At 32.9% G+C, this 16,236-nt stretch overlaps 2 protein-coding genes across 2 annotated transcripts; one reads left to right on the forward strand and one right to left on the reverse strand.

Annotated features, from left to right (window-relative positions):
- The first annotated feature begins 301 nt into the window (after positions 1 to 301).
- LOC111017484 (photosynthetic NDH subunit of lumenal location 5, chloroplastic) lies at positions 302 to 5,408 on the forward strand. The gene is made up of 7 exons (XM_022293246.2): positions 302 to 454; positions 564 to 734; positions 854 to 1,004; positions 1,092 to 1,180; positions 2,465 to 2,519; positions 3,986 to 4,071; positions 4,920 to 5,408. The coding sequence occupies exons 1-7, from the start codon at positions 419 to 421 to the stop codon at positions 5,070 to 5,072; spliced, it is 741 nt and encodes a 246-aa protein (XP_022148938.1). The 5' UTR covers positions 302 to 418; the 3' UTR covers positions 5,073 to 5,408.
- Positions 5,409 to 8,235: 2,827 nt separating this feature from the next.
- On the reverse strand, positions 8,236 to 10,926 carry LOC111017510 (ACT domain-containing protein ACR4). Its single transcript, XM_022293283.2, has 7 exons — positions 10,629 to 10,926; positions 10,490 to 10,535; positions 10,275 to 10,389; positions 10,058 to 10,125; positions 9,093 to 9,695; positions 8,865 to 8,969; positions 8,236 to 8,772 (listed from the first exon to the last, which is right to left on the reverse strand). The coding sequence occupies exons 1-7, from the start codon at positions 10,700 to 10,702 to the stop codon at positions 8,425 to 8,427; spliced, it is 1,359 nt and encodes a 452-aa protein (XP_022148975.1). The 5' UTR covers positions 10,703 to 10,926; the 3' UTR covers positions 8,236 to 8,424.
- Between the last annotated feature and the right edge of the window lie 5,310 nt (positions 10,927 to 16,236).

Raw genomic sequence — 16,236 nt, forward strand, 5'->3', positions numbered from 1 at the left:
AATAATTTACCAATGATATAAAATGTTAATATTGATTTTGTTGGACTTAGGATGAGTTTAATACTACCTTTTAATTTAAGTACCGAAAACCACTAAAATAACTTTTTGAATAATCTATTGTTTTTTAAAAGTTAATTTTGAAGCAACCCGATTTTTATTTTATTTTATTTTTTTGAAAAGTGTTTTATTTTTTCAAAATTCATTTAAAAAATAATATAAATATATAATGGTAAAAATTAAAATTTGCAGAATTCCTCGAACTCATCGCTGCGTACGGGTACAACAAAACAATGGCGGAAAAAAGTTACAAAATGGCGAAAATACCCTTCCCCGTCCCGTTGGTTTATTTATATGATACTGGTGAAGCCTTATCATCGGATTCGGAGCTGCTCTCCATTTTCACTCTCCATCCATTTCCATGGCGTTGGCGGCTCCTTTTGCTACCATTCCTCTGGTAAACTTTCCCTTTCCCTTTCCCTTTCCTCTCTTTTTCTCTAATTGTAGCTTCTGCTTCTTCATTTTCGCTTTCTCGATTCTCACCTGGTTTTGCTTTCCTTTGCCAGTCCGATACCAGAGCTTCCGCTCCCTGCAATTCCCTTAAGCTCCATAGGTTTCAATTGCCGGCGGCTTTCCTGTCCGGTTCTTTGCATTTTCCCTCTCTCAAAGCCTCCTCCAACCCCTTCTCTTCCAGGACTGCTGTTCCTGTCCGTACCTCGGTCCGAGCTAGTGCGGAGGTTAGGCTTAGAAATACGCTGTTTTCTCATCGTTTTTTTGTCGGTGAAATTGGAGATGAGGAGGGAAATTATATCTGGTTGCTGTGTTGTTGTGTTGGTCCTTTTTTGTTTGATTTTAGGCAGCGCCTCTACAAGCGAAAGTAACAAGCAAGGTGTATTTCGATGTGAGCATTGGGAATCCAGTAGGGAAGCTTGCTGGGAGGATTGTGATTGGATTGTTTGGGGATGATGTGCCCAAAACGGCAGAGAACTTCCGTGCTCTTTGCACTGGTATTGTTACGTCCGTCTTTTCATTACCATCAAAACTCAAGTCAGCTTCTGGAATCTGGATGTAACTCACCTTACTAACTTTATTAGGAGAGAAGGGCTTTGGATTCAAAGGTTCTGCATTTCATCGTGTAATCAAGGATTTCATGATACAAGGGGGTGACTTTGATAAGGGAAATGTGAGTGCTCTTGCCTACTATTTATTGCTTTATGCACAGGATTAAGATTCTAAGAATTCGCCTTCTCTTTTCTCACTGTCAATATGGAATTTGTATGTTGTTATGTAATTTTTTTTCCAATTATGGAAAGCTGTAAGTAGATCTTATCAGTTAGCCACCATTATTTGCCCACTGAGGTAGCCAAGCCGTTTTTTTATAGTCAATAGGTCATTTAATGGTTCAGGAGATATTAACATTCTATGAGTTCTCTTTTAACTCGGCTGTAGATTGGGCAGTATTCATATAGGTTTTTAGTATTGGTCAACACAAAGGCATTTTCATAAAAAGTTCTTGTTTCCTGTCATTTGGTAAGTTCATTGACTATTATTGGCTTCTTGAAATTTCTATATCATCTCCTACTTTTTGCCAGTGATGCAGTGTCTCAAATAGATTGCCTGGAGAAACCTATTGATTTTAGTAGGGATGATATATTTCTTTTTAATTATGATTATTCTGATTGGGAGGTTTTGAGAGTATGGTTAAGCTTCTCATGCCAAAAACAGAAAAGAAAAATAACCTTTTTGGACATGATTAGAATATGAAGGTGGGGAAGTCAGAGTACTTGCCACTTTTGATATTCATTATAAAGAGGGAAGCACCTAAGCAAATGTAGAATGGGGAAATGCAAAGGTTTTGTAATATCTTGTTATGCATCTGTATCATGTTTGTGTAGAAGAGAATTAATTTCGTGAAGAACAAATTTCCTTGGATGATAGATTTGTTATAGGCATAAGATATATGAATATCTTTGGATAAAAGGAAAGATGATGAAGTGAGATACAACTACTCAATAAGAAATTAGGTCATCTCTAAATAGTTTTACAGTCAATGTTGCATACATTATCTTAACCACCATAGGTTGACTTAGTGGTATTGGGGTATGTGAAGTATAGAGGTTTTGGGGCAATAGGTTCAAACCTCATAGGTCACCTACTTAGGGAATTAAAATCTCGGGAGTTTTTTGACAATCAAATGTTGTAGGGTCATGAGATTAGTTGAGATGCACATAAGTTGGTCTAAACACCCGTTAAAAAAAAGGTTGTTGCATATATTATCTCATGGCAGGTCATATGATACCTTTTCTAAGCTTTTCAACCTATTGATCTAAGCTAATGTGTGTACTCTGTTTCTGCGGGAGCAAATTTGAGCACAAAAATTTAAATGTATTGTTTACTATCAAGGAATTTATTTAATAACTGTATACATGCTTTTGAATTATTATTAATTAAATCTTATAATTTTCAGGGAACTGGGGGTAAAAGCATTTATGGTCGTACATTTAAAGATGAAAACTTCAAATGTAAGTTAAATCCTGTACCTCAAGCTATGGTTGTTCATGTTTGTCACCTGTCTCTGTAAAAGACTACTACACCAAGATTACTTTCTAGTTTCTAATGGAAGAAAGGCTTATTTTTTTTGTTTAGCCAAGGAAAAAGCCTAATTAAGAGATGATTTGACTCTTACTACTATTGCCAAAGTTTTGCCACATTGTCAGATGTTATATATACGTATCTGTTTAAGATTCTTTGTGATGACATTTAGGTTCCTTGAAATTTCTCATTAATATTATGGAAGCAACTCTTGTGGGACATCCTTTTAAAAAGGAAATGAACTTTCTTTGGATGAATTTTATTGCAGCTTTCTTTGGGTAACTTGGAGAGAGAGGAATCAACACATTTTCAATAGAAAAGAACTCTCCTTTGATCGGTTTTTTTGAAGCTATAGTATTTTTGGTTATTTATTGTTGTAAATGCTCCCATTTTTCACAATTATAGCTTTTCTTCTCTGGTGTACAGCTAGAAAAGATTTTCGTAATCCCTTTTATGGGCCACTTTTGTAATTTAATAATATCATTGAAATTGTTTCTTTTACCAAAAGAAGAAAATTTTCATTAATATTATATGAAAATAGGTATCTCTAACCTACCTTTTTCTAAAAAGATAAAATTGTAGCCTAATTATATGGTAAAGCTCAACTCAAACCTACCTTTTGCAGAATTTCTCTAAACCCACTTTCCTTGACCCACCCCACTGACCCACCTTGGTTACACGACCACTTCTTGTCGATGCTTCCACAACGCTTGTTCCCTCCTCCTCATATCTTCTCCCTCTCCTGTTGGCTTCCTATTGAGTCTCAACTATAGTCAAAATATTTCAAGTGTATAAATATGGATATGGGACATGGCAAGATGGTGGATACTTCATTCAAATGATTAGGATGACATGGGAAAGACATTTTGATTGAAATATACGTGTATGTTTACTCATTTCAACAATGACTGGTTTTCAAACATGTTATGTAAAAATATTATTATTAAGTGTTATATATCATGTCATGCAAGATTCGAGCAATGTAATGGTTTTTAAAAGTTGAAATTATCTGTAAAACAAACAAGAGCAATCAGGTTTAAAGGGCATAATTTGCCCAAAAATAAAGGTAATAAGAGGGCCTCATGCTTTTATTTAATTGAATCATAAGTTTCAGGTCATTTCCAAATGCCACTGTACTGTACTTTCTATATCAATCCTTTGCTCATCAATATGAATAGTGCATTTTATATTGTGAAACATATGTGAATCTTGGTTTGTCTATTAATTTTTGCTTTTGGCGACAGACAGCGGTTCTGCTAAACATTATACTGTTGTAATATAGACAACAAATTTTCCCATTCTTTTGACACTCTTTTCCATCAGGATATTATCATATTTTAAAGTCTATATACTTTATGCCCCATTACTCAATTCCGGAACTTCTTCTGTCTTGCAGTGAGTCATACTGGACCAGGAGTTGTCAGCATGGCAAATGCAGGTCCAAACACTAATGGAAGTCAGTTTTTTATATGCACTGTCAAGGTACCGTGCGTATAAACCTCTATCTTTTATACTAATCAGCAGTGAGCCTATAAAGTTATAAGTTAAATTATAAGTTTGGTTTTGAACCTACAGGATTATGTTAGATTCCTGACTTTTAAAGGTGTAATAGGTTTTGAACTTTTAATTTTGTGTATCATAGGTTCCTACCGTATTAAATACTTTTAAAAGCTTGGGGAATTTTGGGCATAAAATTGAAAGTACTCATAGATGCGTAGTAGACACAAAGTTTATGCAAACTTGAAATTTAACCAAAATTATAATGCCTAGTTGAGTTCCTTGAGACATGGGAATGGTGTAGGACAACTTCATTGAGTTATTATTTTCTAATATGCTTTTCTGACTAGATGCTTCTTCGCTAGCTGCTGGTTTTAATTCTGTCTAATCTTATTGAACTTGAATTGGAGACAATATGCTTAACCAGTGTTCACCATGTTCTGGCAAACTTCTTCATTTTGCTTGACTGGAAGTAATCATGTTCTTCATTACTTGACGGTTGATTGATGATTGCATCCGATTCACATCGCATTCGCTCAACGATAATAATTGAGTGAAATACCTGGAGTTGCAATTCGATGTAGTGAATGCAATATCTATCGGTTTGTTCGATATTACACGTGGTTAGATGCATCCCATTTGCTGTTTTTGTTCTACATATCTACTCTTCTCTGTCTGGACAGATTTCTGGTGTGGAAATCTGAACACCGGACACTAACTCGAATGCATATTTATGTTGATTCTCTGATGCATTTTTACTATGTGGAATAGCTTCCACGGGGTTATCTGGTTTTCCAAATCCTTATCTTTTGCATCTATTGGGTGAATGTCAGACGCCATGGCTGGATCAGAGGCATGTGGTTTTTGGGCAAGTGCTGGAAGGGTTCGAGATCGTTAAGCTAATTGAATCGCAAGATACAGACCGTGGAGACCGGCCGCTAAAGAAGGTGGTCATCAGCGACTGCGGCGAGCTTCCGGTGGCCTGATTTGACCACATCCGGTTTACTAATCTTCTCTTGTTCTTCCTTTTGGATCAACGAGTCTTAACTTGAAGGGCCCTTTGAATCTTTTTGCTTGTAAAATTGTACTGTTGGTGAGATTGTGCTCATGAAGCGGGATTTTATTTGAAATTAGATGCTGTTTATGACAGAAATTATGCAAGGATATAATCTTAGTGGCTGCCTTTTTTTTTTTTGGGAGAAATAAAGAGGGTTGCCTTGTAATTTCTTTTGTTTTCTTCATTTAACTTTTTTTCTTTCTGAGTAAATTTTATTTGGTTGTAAAATGCTTGTCCTCTACTAATTCCATCATTAGTTTTTTTCTCTTCCTCTCCTAAGTTCTAAACCTACAAATATTGTGATGCATAATAGTGTGGTTTGGTAGAGTTGTGAGATAACAGAACTGTACTCGAATGATGATTAGTGAAGGTTTCCACATGTTAAAATTATGTGTTTGAATGTCGAGATAATATCGACGCTTTTGTGATCATGTAGTCGAGTAGAGCTCTGTAGTTTGAATTGAGGAGATTGTGACGTTGTATATAGTTCATATATTGGTGTGTTGTTGTCATGAGACAATAAAGTGATATCATGCCCAAGTCAATATGAGTAGAAGTTTGTCTTTGAAGAGTCTTCATACTTAGAGCCACATGATGTGACATAATTTATTGTTTGAATTCATTTGTTAATACTCTCTAATGGGAGAAAAGGAGTGTTATTAGGGTAGGGATAGGGTCATCAGCATCCTTGTCCTCGTCATCCATTCTATTCTTTGTCCTTTCAAAAATTTCAGTCAAATTTCGAGGAGATCAAGGTGGAGATTCCCCGTAGAATTACTCTTCATTTACTTTTTCTTTTTTTTTTTAAGGAAATTCAAGTTAAATGGTTAATTTTCTATGAAGAATACATATTTAAACATCACATGATCGTTTTATAGAAGAACAAATTTTAGAATTTAAATTTCACAATTCACAATTCACAACACATAATTAAAAAATATATAAACTGTTCTAAAAAAAGAAAGGTGGGTGTAGGGAACATATTCCTCGTCCCCATCCCTATTACGTCAAGGAGAAAAATTCCTCTCCACCGTGTGCGCGGCTTAAACGAGGATTCTCCATCCTATTTGGGCCAGGTCCTTTGTTAAGTCTAATAATTTTTTAATGTTTTAGTGGATCCCATATTATTTTAATATGATATTAACATGGCAGACTGAGAATATGAGTATCCATATTCTTATTAGTACTAGAAATTTTCCCCTCTCCATTCTGTTATCGGATTCATTCTAACTCCCTTACTTCAATCAAATTTCAATTAATTCTTAATATTCATATTTCTAATAAAACTTATTCGGTATTAAATTTCCATCAACATGTTAACATTTCCATATGTCTATGAGTTCGACATTGATACAAGTGATGAATAAACTTTTCTATAATATTGTTAAAAAAAAAAAAGTTTGAAACCTGGAACATTTAAGACATTGTTTCTTCATATTACTTTGTTTTTGCTCTTTTGGTAGTTTAAATGCTTATTACTTTGTTATTTACATAAATTATCAATTTAAATTCTAGGTTCAAACAACATTTATTTTTATCGAAATTTTTGCTATAGCCCACAGCTTTAAAATGTTAAAATATTTAATGATTGAGTTCTTATATTGTAAAAATTTTCTTCATCTATAGAGTTTTCCACAATTTCTTGAGATCAATAAATTGATTTGGACCATACTATTATATGGAAAATCTATGGACCCATAATTAAGATTCATCAATATCTTCTTAAAATATAGTTCAAATACAATTAATTGTTCTAATGACTTTTTTTTTTCCAATTTTTTAGTGGAAAATTTATTCAAGGATTTAATTGTTACCTTTGTACAAATGTAAAATTAAATTGCCATATACAAAAATTGAAGGAAAAAAAAAAGAAAGTAATATCCTTTTGTTCTTCCTTTATTTCTTTTTCGCTATAAATTCCATAAAAAAAAATTGTCAACTTTTAGAAGATAATCACGTTTATAAAATTATTATTATTATTTTTACTATTTAAAAAGTATATTCGCAAAGGAATGTATTGTGGAGAAAGTTATGATAGTGACAATTGGTTCTAAAATGACAGACAAGAGACAACAATGGGTTAATTTTAATTTTAATTTTAAGATTCCAAAACAATTTGAGTAAATCTCAACCATTCAAATTTTTATAAAAATTCTCTCTGTTTCTCTTTCCTTTTTTCTCCTCCAAGTGGGTTGAAATTACATGGAATCAAATTTTTTTTCCCTTTTTAAGTACATAGGATCTAGAGTTATTAAAATTTAGGTTAAATTATAAGTTTAAGTCTAATAATCTTAAAAAATATCTATTTTAGGTCCTTGATTTTTTTAATTATAGATCTCTAAATTTTAAAATGTGTCTAATAAGTTTATAAATTTTCAATTTTGTATCTAATATCATCCACTCATTTAAAGGTTTTTTATAAAGAAATTAACATATCTATGCATTTTATTAGACAAAAATAGATTTGACAATTAAAAAAAAAAAGATAAAAGGTCAAACATCTGTTAAACACAAAAGCAAAAGTTTAGAGATTTATCAAAGTAAAAGTTAGAGATTTATCCAACTCTTTTAAAGTTAAGAAACCTTTCATACACAAAAGTTGAAAGTTTAGGTACATATTACATATTTTTTAGAGTTTAAAGACCTATTAGACATAAACTAGATTAAATTGGTAACTTAACACAATGAATGGCCATGGTTGAATTGCACATTCCAATTAGTTGCAAGCGTTGTCACAAAGCACTTTGTGATCAAATTTCCCACCACCCATATCAAAATTCTTACCAAATAAGTCACTCAAATAGATCTCGGAAAACATATTCGTCTCCCCTCTGATTAATATATAACATCTAAGGACAAAATTAATATATAACATCTAAGGACAGAATTCGAACTCATGAGCTTTTATTGGCTCAAATTTAGTCAAACATCATTAAGATCCACTCATTTATTGGATATTAGTATAAATAAGTCAATAGAAACAAATAAAGAAGACAAACTGTGCTCTATTTCTTATTTGAACTAACTTAGGTTCATAAATAAATAACAGAAAAAAAAAACAACTTTTGGACCATGGAGATATTTACTAGATATTAAGAGCAGAGGGTAGAACTGTAAATTCATATACATGATGAATAATAATAATACTGTACAAGTTGAAATTGAACTTAAGCAAAAGATCAACAAAGGATTGACCTAAACTGTGTGTTGTAATTTTGAGCACTTTCTAAGGCCATATTCATTCAGGAAGGAGATTTCTAACATTCACTAAACCAAATTCCTCAAGAACATGACTTTATCAAGCCCAAGTTATAGAGAAACTTCTCTGATCTAGATCGGAAAAGGTTACCGAGCGAAAATCTACTGCTTTCCGGAGATGGTGATTTTGTGCAGAATTCGTCGTCTTTCACACGGAGTATAGTGAGGCCAATCTCTTTTCGAACTGCTTCAATTGTCTCGCTCTTGACTGGATTCCCAGACGCATCAGTTACGTAGAACACATTGATAGCCTGAGAGCCTCGGGTGGTAACTTCAGCTCGAGTGACTGCAAGACCGTTTTCTCTAAAGATTCGAGTCACATCGGATAGGAGACCGACCCTGTCTTCGCTGCAAAGTTCTAGTCTTATACCCTGAGTTTTCAGCAGAGCACACTATTGCATAAGACTCGAATCGATAAAATAAAAATCTTAGGCAAGAAACATAAATCAACATCGTTTATCACCTCGGATGTTCGCCTTCGAATGGCAGCCTCTAAACAATGGATTACTCTTTGCCTCTCTGCTTCAGAACTAATAGGACTTCCATCCATATGCCTGATATAATACTCCTGCTTGACAAATGCATAGTCGAATGAGTTTCGATTTTACATGTTTGACAATTTAACGAAACCGAGTTATCAAATGCATCGCGAGATGTCGCCATAGGCCATGGATAGAGAAAAAAGGGTTACCTGAGATGCTTCTGGTCCTTCAGCAATGACTGTGGCATGGTACACTACATATTGCATATCTGTTAATGTGCAAACTGTATCAAACAGCAGCTTTGGACGGTCGGGACACCTCAAGTTCACGACGGTGTATCCCTTATCGACACAATTCTCTACGGTTGCAAGGGGTTTTCTCTGATCACTCGTCGAGCCACGCTCCACCAAGTCTTCTTGGTCGTAATCACGGTCTGCATACATCATTTGGTGCAGCCTCCTTTCCTTGTGAGTAGAACCCACAGAAACAGCAGTGTTGGCGCTGCGCTTATCTCGATCCCCTTTCAAGACATAGAGGAGAAGCTGTTTTATCTTACCAAGCCGGTCAGGATCATCAATTGGCACCCCGGTAGCATCGTCGGTGATGTAGACAACGGATGCCATTCTTGAATTGTGAGTCCAAACCTCTGCAGCAACCACATTGCATTTGAGGTCTGCTAGAACAGCGAAAACCTCTGAGAGCAAACCGGGCCTATCTCTTCCAGTCAATTCAATGGTGGTATGTTCCGCAGCGGCTTGGACACCAACTGATCGCCTCAACGACCGGAAGCTCCGAGCCCTCGGCCCAAGTGACTGCAGCAACACAAATTCATCCATAAACACAAACATGACATAACATAACATCTTATATCATCTCAGATTCAGGACAAAACCAAACGAATTCTGTTCATTTTGTAACATAAAAGTTCTAAAACTTCTCTTAGACCTTCTCTCGCTCTCTTTCACTCCAATGAGAAAATGGCCAAAGTCTACATATTCAGAACCAAGCAAATCAGAAAATGGAAAATTCTAATTCAGATAGTACAATCACTCTAAATTCCTCTGAAAAGCCAATCTAGAATCAGAACCCGAAATTCTCAGAAAAGGAGCTCTAAGTCTAAGCTTAAGAAAAACTGTACGGATGAGTGAATGAGAGAGGAGGGCATTGAACTCACCTGTTGAATGCGCTCAGCAACGTCGTTTTCAGAGAGCTTGTTCCCACGTTGATCCGTTACATGAAACACTGAAGAAAAAAGGAAGGTAGGAAAAGAGAGAAAGAAATCAAATTATGAATGATTGTCCCCAAAATCCAAGGCCCTTTTTCTTCCACCCTTTTACGGAATTTTCAGTTACAGGGGCATGAAATCAAATCAAATCAAAGCTCAAACTCACCATCCATGAACCACTCGCCATCAGAAGAAATGTAAGCTCGCCGTATGATGAGATTCAAATCATTCAGAACCTGAACCACTTCCAGCAAACTCCCTCGCTTATTCGCACTATCAACCTGAAAAAAGAAAAAAAGAAAAAACCCCCCCAAACTCAAATCGATCAAAAACCCGGATGCCCCATCTGAAAATTAAAGAGAAAATTGAAGCGAAGAGTACCTTAATGAGAGTGGCCTTTGTGCTGGAATCATTATCAATGGTGACCCTGAAAAACGAAACCCAGTTGGAAAAAGGAACAGAATCGGCGAACCCATGATCAGATTGGGCGATTAAAGAGAGAATCGAGAGAAGAACAGACCTGGGGGGGTTCATACGGTTCACGAGCTTCTCGAATTCGTCGTCGAGAGGGAGAGAAAGGGACCAACAATCCATAAGAAGAAGAAGAAGAAGAAGCGGTCAAAGCAGGGGAAACAGAAGTACCACTGCGGAGCTCGCTCGCTCGCTCGGAGAGAGTGAGTTTTTTGGTTTCGTTTTTTCTTTTTTTGAGGGGAAAATGAAATCAGTGTCTCCGAGTTTCTTTGAGATTCCTTTGGAATTCAGATTTCCAAATTGCAAATTCTCTCTCTCTCTCTCTCTGTGGTTTGAGAGTGACGTTTTGTGCGTTCTGCGCTGTGTGTTCGTTTGGTGGTGCTGCCTCTTGAGGTGGCTCAATAGTTTCTTTCTTTTTTTTTCTCTCTCTTCTTTTTTTTTGGTAATTAATTAAACCCTCTCTCTCTATATGTATATATTCATTCCCGTGTTTTTCTTTTTTGTTAAATGGTAAATTTGGTAACATAATTTTTTAGGTCACGTATGTTATTTAGTCTATGTAACTTAAAAAGTTTTACATGAAAGAAAGAGACCAAATATGAAGGAAAGATTGAAACATCTGATTGACCTCTGGAGATGAATACTGAAAGAGTTTACTGGATGCACCATCGACCTCAGATAGTTCGATCGGGCAGGGGCCAAAAAAATGTAGTGGGTGGGAAAAAGCAAAAGCCAATGAAGACCAGACTTGGAATTTATATGTAGTAACTTAGTCGGAGAGAGGATTCTCGAACTTTATCCTATACTACATAGAATGGAAAATCGAGAGGAAAACTACGCGATTTCTTCAATTTTTGGAGTTGCATTTACTCGGTCCATGTACTTATGATAAGTTGCTAAACTATTATCTAACATGAGCCTAATTCAACTATATATATAAATGCATATGCTTTATTCATTCGAGGTTGGAGGTTCAAAATCCTCCCTCTATATATATATATATTCTTTTTGCCTATTTTAAGAAGCCAATTGAGAAAAAAGGTGAACCGCTCATAGACATTTTGAAGATACAATTTCAAAAGCTAATTTCAAAAGCTAAACTTTGTGCCGAGGAATTTGCTCTTAGAAAATGCACAGAGGAAAACTCCCCAAAAGGAGATGAAATCACCTTAAAATCTGACACAAGTACCCTTTCTCACCCCCCACATTTTTTATTTTATGTTTAATGGATCGTTACGTTGATTCCATTAATTTAATTGAAATTAAAACTCGTAGCGTTGATAAAAGTCAAATAGACACTATCTTGAGAATACCGAGACTCGTTTGGAAAATTTTAGAATATAAGAACTATGAAGTTAAATTGGAGATAAATTATTTATTATCTAAAGTTAGGACAAGTCATATTATTTATGATATTACGATATATTTATTATAAATTTAATATGTCGTTTTACCTTGAATCCGCTGTACACATGGTTTTAAATATTTGTGTATATAGATTATATCCGCTTGTTAGATAAATACATGAAAAATTTTTCGTGTTCAAATTTTGCTATATCATTATTGAAATATTTTAAAACAAAGTTGTTAAAAAGGAAAAGATTAGAAATAAGAGATCAAAATAAAATAGAATTTGAACTCCAACTCTAAATCTTAAATTCAGTCATCCAAATCCAACTACAAAGTGATTCTATCTAATTTGATATTTTCTTTCAAAATTTTATCATAACAATTATTCATAAAATAAAATATGATAAATATTAAAAATAAGAAAAAAAATGTCAGAACGAATGGTATCTCTTTAAAAAAGCATAATTTCGTAAGCAAAAAAAAAAAAAAAAAGAAAGAAAGAAAGAAAGAAAGGGTGAGTGTGATGTACGGAGGGCAATGTCGTAGGTGGGGCCCACGCCCAGTTATGCCACGTGGCATTTTGGTCGTCTTCTTTTAAGAGTTTAAGTTTTGTTTGAGTTGGTAATGAAGACAAAGGAGGCTCTTTTAACACTTTTCGTTTTGGTATTTTCTTTTGTTTTTGTTTTGTTATTTCATTTCTCGGGATGCGACGACGGTTCACGGGATTGAGAATGCCTAGTTTGGAGTCGAGAAATTTAGATATGTATTGTCTATGTTCAAATAGCAGGCATAAAAATTTATGTCGTTTGTATTCGAATCAGCAAACTCACATATCAAATGTAGGCTCGATTTCTCAACATCATGTTGCATAAATCTGACATATAACTTTTATGTTCTTCTTGCTTTTTTTAGAGTTTTTTTGAAGGGTAGTCTTGACAATCTATCTCTCTTATTTTGCTCCAAAATAGGATTTTCAATGAAGATCAAAGATGTTTTGAATCTAGTTGTTGAATTGTTTGAATTCTAAATTTGTCAAATTGGAATGACTCTAGTTAGTTCAACACGATTTAATCTAGTTAGTTCAAACTAATTTAATTTTAATTGAATTAATGAACCATTTAATCTCATATCATTTCAACACGAGTATTAAATTTTCATCGATATTTTTATACATCAACAAGTTCATATTTCCACTATATCATAAAAAAATCAATGAAGTATTAAAAAATATCAAGATAATATCATTAAAATACACGTAGTACTACTAACAAGAATTCTAAACTTATTTAAAAAGCGTAAAAGTAGTTCTTTGCTAATTAAAATAATTTTTATCAAAATTTTTAGAAACATCTATCAACGTCAATATTTTATCGATGTTGCCTTGAAACTTCAGCATTTCCATCAACATCGACCTTTAAAATCTCGATTTCGACTTATTTGCATTAAATTCAATTAATAATTTAAATAAATTGATGAAATTTTATAAGGGCAACCTAGTAGTCTCAAAAAGTGAAATTTAAAACTCCAAGGGAAGCTAGAATGTGCCCTACAACTCCCCTATATCCTAAGGAAATCTAGTGAGATTATGTTGTCCTTTAGGGTACCCTATGACTCAACCCAAAAAAAAAGAAGAAAAATAAAATATATTTAAATACTTTTTGTTGAGCTTTTAGGACACCTCATTTGTGCTCTAAGATAAGCAATTCCCTCCTTTTATTTTTAGCCTTAAAATCTTAATTTTGTAGTTGGAATAATAATATTATAAGTTGCACCATTTTTTTTTATTTGTTTTAAATATATTAGTCCTATTTGAAAATTGTGTTATGAGGACAAATAATAGCAAAATAAGTTGAATAGAAAGATGTTTAAAAATGAAACTAAAAAAATTAAGCATATCATAAATAACTTATTTTATCGGTTTAAAGCTCTAGAATTCGTTTGGATAATCCCTTCTTTTTCTATTTAAAAAAGATTTAATAGTTATAGCTGAATATCAAAAACTTAAAAAAAAAAAAGTTTTCTAATTAAAAAGTATCTTTGTTTTAAATATTTGACTAAAATTTTAAAAACATATTTAAGAAGGTAAGAAACAATACAAAAATGACGAGGTTAATATTTAAAATTAGAAAATTAGAAATAATATCGTTATCCAACGAGCTATAAATTACTAAAAAATTTAGTCAACTCTGGTCAATTTAGTTTCTCCTCCTACTTATATATATATTTTTATCTTTAAATCCACCAATTAGAATTTTTCTTCATACTAAAAAAAAGTTTTAGTTTCAAAAACTTATTAAGAGGAAATAATGTTCGCAAATTTATTAACTAGGAAAATAAGATAGTTTTGCTAATTAGTGGTAAGTTGGAAATGTCAAATTTTCAACTTTATTAAAAAATATATATTTAAATTAACACATAATTATTTTACCATTTCAAAATGAGTTAAAAATCATTAATATTGATATCATATCGATATGAGTGATATTTTGTTGATATATATTCTTTTTATATTTTGTCGATTTTTTTTTACTAAACTATAAAAATGTCGACCCAATAGTCTTGTTGAATCTATGGAAATATGAAAATGTCAACATGTCAATAAATATTTAATACGTTACTCGATCTTATTGACGGTGGGAATGACTCTGTCTCCCAAAGATGGACAAAAAAACAACTACAGTTTCTTAATCAGCTTTGTTTCTATTATGCTTTACAAGTAAGTTTCAACAGCCTACTATATATTATAGATGAAAGAATATTTTTGACAAAAAAATAAGGTTCTAAAATTAACTCGCAGAAAATCCTCTAAGACAAATTTATGGCTACATTTCAAGAAATCTAGTAAGTATAGTATCATGCTAAAATTATTATCGAAAAAATATGAGATAAAAATGAAAATGAAATGACCAAAATGGTTACTTTTCAAAAGTACAGAGATCAAAATAGACGTTTGAAAAGTATGTTGACTAAAGTGAACAAAAGTGGTACATAGACAGAATCAAAGTCGAAAATATATAGATCAAAATAATATTTAAACTTCTCTTTAATTTGAAGTTATATATCAATCTGTTAGCTATGAATTAACGAATCAAACAATGCTAGAATTGTTGTCTTTTTTAAAGTTTAGTAACTGAAATAAATCTTTTGAAAAGGTGGGCAGGGATGAAAATGGATAATCTTCAAAATTTTTCAAAAATAAAAGAAAAATATTTTTTTCATTAGAAAAAAAAAAGATTTTTAGTATTTTGGGGTGTAAAGCACAAGTGGTATGGATGGTATGGGATGGTGGTTTGACCACTTGAAGAATACTTCCAATCCTTTATTTTTTTGAAGCTTTTCATCCTCTCATTTTTCTATCATCATTATCATAAGATTCTTCTCCCTCCCCCTTCTTTCTTTGTGTGTAAAAATGCAATTCTTTTTAATCATAAAAAAAATCATTTTTTCCGAAAAAGAATTTTGTTTCTTGAGAATGGATTCAAAAGCTGCGGTGGTCATCCATCAACAAGATTAAAATTATTTCAAAACTTGACCTTTCATAAGCTTTTTATTTCAAAAATAACTATTGTGGAACTAAAAAAAATTATTGTCAAATATTTATTGTGGTTTTCGAACTCCCGCCTTGCGAGGTTCGTACAATAGTTTTTAGTCGAATGATTGATGACTGTTCTCTGAGTGAATTTTATTTAGAAAAATGGATTCAAACGCTAAATGACCATCCATCTACAAGATTAAAGTGGTAGAAATACAACTTTTTTTTGATAACTACATAGTGTACGGTCGATGATTTCTATTTCTATTTTATAATTTTTTTGCTTAAAAAAATTATTGTCAACACACTTACTGGGGGCAGCAAGTGTTTTGAGAATAATTTTTTGGTAGTTTGTTTTTGCTAGGTGTTATTGGATTTTAGCTTCTTTGGGTTACTTTAAATTTGTTTTTCTTATAAAAAAAACTTAAAATGAGATATTTTTGCTAACCCGAACATAGCTGAATTGGTATTTTTTTGTGGTTGGATTCGGGTGCTTTTATGATTGAATTTTGACAAGTTATTGTTTCTTTTCTTAATATTTTTTTTACCATCTCTAGCTTAATATTGTGAATTTTATTAATTTTTGCATTTACTTAAGTTTACAATTTAAATGATGCAATTAGAATTTTGAAGGTTAAAAATTAATTTACTCCTATAAATATATGAGTAAAAATATTATTATGGAGTATGTTTATGCAAAGATATGCACAACAGTGTATTTCAGATTGCAGCTCGAACTCGGCCTCCGGACCGATCTGAATACTTGGGCGGACCT

This window comes from Momordica charantia (assembly GCF_013281855.1).
Source record: "Momordica charantia cultivar OHB3-1 chromosome 7 unlocalized genomic scaffold, Mcharantia_2.0 BLBB01000007.1, whole genome shotgun sequence".
Classification (NCBI taxonomy): Eukaryota; Viridiplantae; Streptophyta; class Magnoliopsida; order Cucurbitales; family Cucurbitaceae; genus Momordica; species Momordica charantia.